We start from the raw sequence: 1,749 nt of genomic DNA, 5'->3' as shown, positions 1-1,749 counted from the left end.
GTTGAGAGATCCTCATTTTCATTAATTTTATTCTTCGTTTTAATCATAATATATCAAATACATAAATATGGTTGTCAAAATGGAAGGTTAGATAAGGACTTGTCTTATCTTGGTAAATACTGTCCATAATGGGTCAATTTCCTACATTTGATTGAGAAATTTGGAAAAATAATCATAGCATGCAACCTATGTATAATTATAGCTACCCTTATAAGGTATATATAATAATTATAACCACAAGTTGATATGAAAGTAATAGTATACTTAAAATGAGGCTGTCTCATTAAAATGAAAATGAGGATGCCTCCCTCTACATCTCCAAGCCCATCTCCTTTGCAAGAAAAATAAAGATTAATTATGCTGCTCTTCTTTGGCATTGTCATTTTTCTCCTCTTCTTGGTTGTATATTGCTACATCACGAACCTCATGAAAAAGAGCTGTGAGCTGCTTAAGGGGATGATTGGATTGCTAATGGAGTGTGTTTTACTACATTTGCAAAGATAGAGATTAATCTCAAATTGACACTCAATTCCTCATTTTAATTTTGCTTTTTGGTTCTTCTAGGAACAATATAATATATTAGTACTTTTACATTAATTGTTTATTATAAGTATCATAAACTTAAAAGTGTGGTTATAATTCTATAATGGTGTTCAAATGTTGGGTTTTTTTTTTTTTTTAAATTTTTGCATTTGGTTTGTGGTTCTCACATATAATCTAAAAAATTATATAACCCTATTCGACAGAAAAATAATAACAAAGCCCAAAAAATATTAAGAAAATTAAGAACTAAAGATAAAATCTTCCATCCATTTCTTTGTTATAGTGCAAGATGATAAACTTCAAGCAATCCAGAGTCCATAGTACATGATTGCATAAAGACAACAATTAAAATATGAAAATGATCGTATTCTCCGAAACCTAGTTAGGTTTTAACAATTGATGAAATGAAATCAACTGCCTAAAATGCTCCCAAGCCTTCTCCCACACAATGCCCTCATAATCACTGGTGGGCGTGGCAACAGCGGGATCAACTACCGACTCATTCTTGGCAGAAATGACTAGCCGGTAGTTGATGCCTGCCACTACCTGGCTGTCACCCTGGACTACGCTCTCAAACGCCAACTTGTTCTGTCCTTGGGCATGCTTGTTGTACTCCAACACCGCAAACTCTGCGATCTCTTTCACATGAAGGTCGCTGATGTTCTTTATGGGCTGCCAACCGCCCCGTGGGTGCACATCAGCAGCCACCAGAGGAAGGAGGACGAAGGCGAGGATGAGTAGGCAGTAAGGGCGCATTGTGACTGTTGATTTCTTTAATTTGTTGAAGTATATTAGACTGACTCCACGAATGACAGGCGATGACAGCTGAGCTGCATTGGGGGATGGCAAGATAATATAAGTGTGGCGGTTGGACGATGGACGTGCATAACGGGCAGGAAACTAAGGGGTTTGGCGTATATGGAAGGTTAGATATTGACTTGCGTTATCCTCGATATTACTGTCCATATTGGGTCATTCGGGGATTTGATTATTGAAAAAAAAGATTTACTATTATTATGGGAGAGACGGAGTTAGAAATTATTACAAGAATTTAAGGGAGATATGAGTTTCGAATCTGGAACACACATGAGTATAACCCGACATCTTATCTACTACGATATTTGGCTACATGCAGGGTCATTCAAGATTTATTTCGCAATTGCTTTCTTGATATATTTACGACATGATCTAATTACTAATTATTTT

The 1,749-nt window shown here is 36.1% G+C and overlaps 1 protein-coding gene across 1 annotated transcript; it reads right to left on the bottom strand.

The window, feature by feature from the left end:
* Positions 1–790: 790 nt before the first annotated feature.
* LOC103405351 (cysteine proteinase inhibitor 1-like) lies at positions 791–1,378 on the bottom strand. Its single transcript, XM_008344338.4, has one exon. The coding sequence runs from the start codon at positions 1,297–1,299 to the stop codon at positions 922–924; it is 378 nt and encodes a 125-aa protein (XP_008342560.1). The 5' UTR covers positions 1,300–1,378; the 3' UTR covers positions 791–921.
* Between the last annotated feature and the right edge of the window lie 371 nt (positions 1,379–1,749).

The sequence above is a fragment of the Malus domestica genome, chromosome 03 (assembly GCF_042453785.1).
Source record: "Malus domestica chromosome 03, GDT2T_hap1".
Taxonomy (NCBI): Eukaryota; Viridiplantae; Streptophyta; class Magnoliopsida; order Rosales; family Rosaceae; genus Malus; species Malus domestica.
This window is presented reverse-complemented; position numbering and strand designations above follow the sequence as displayed.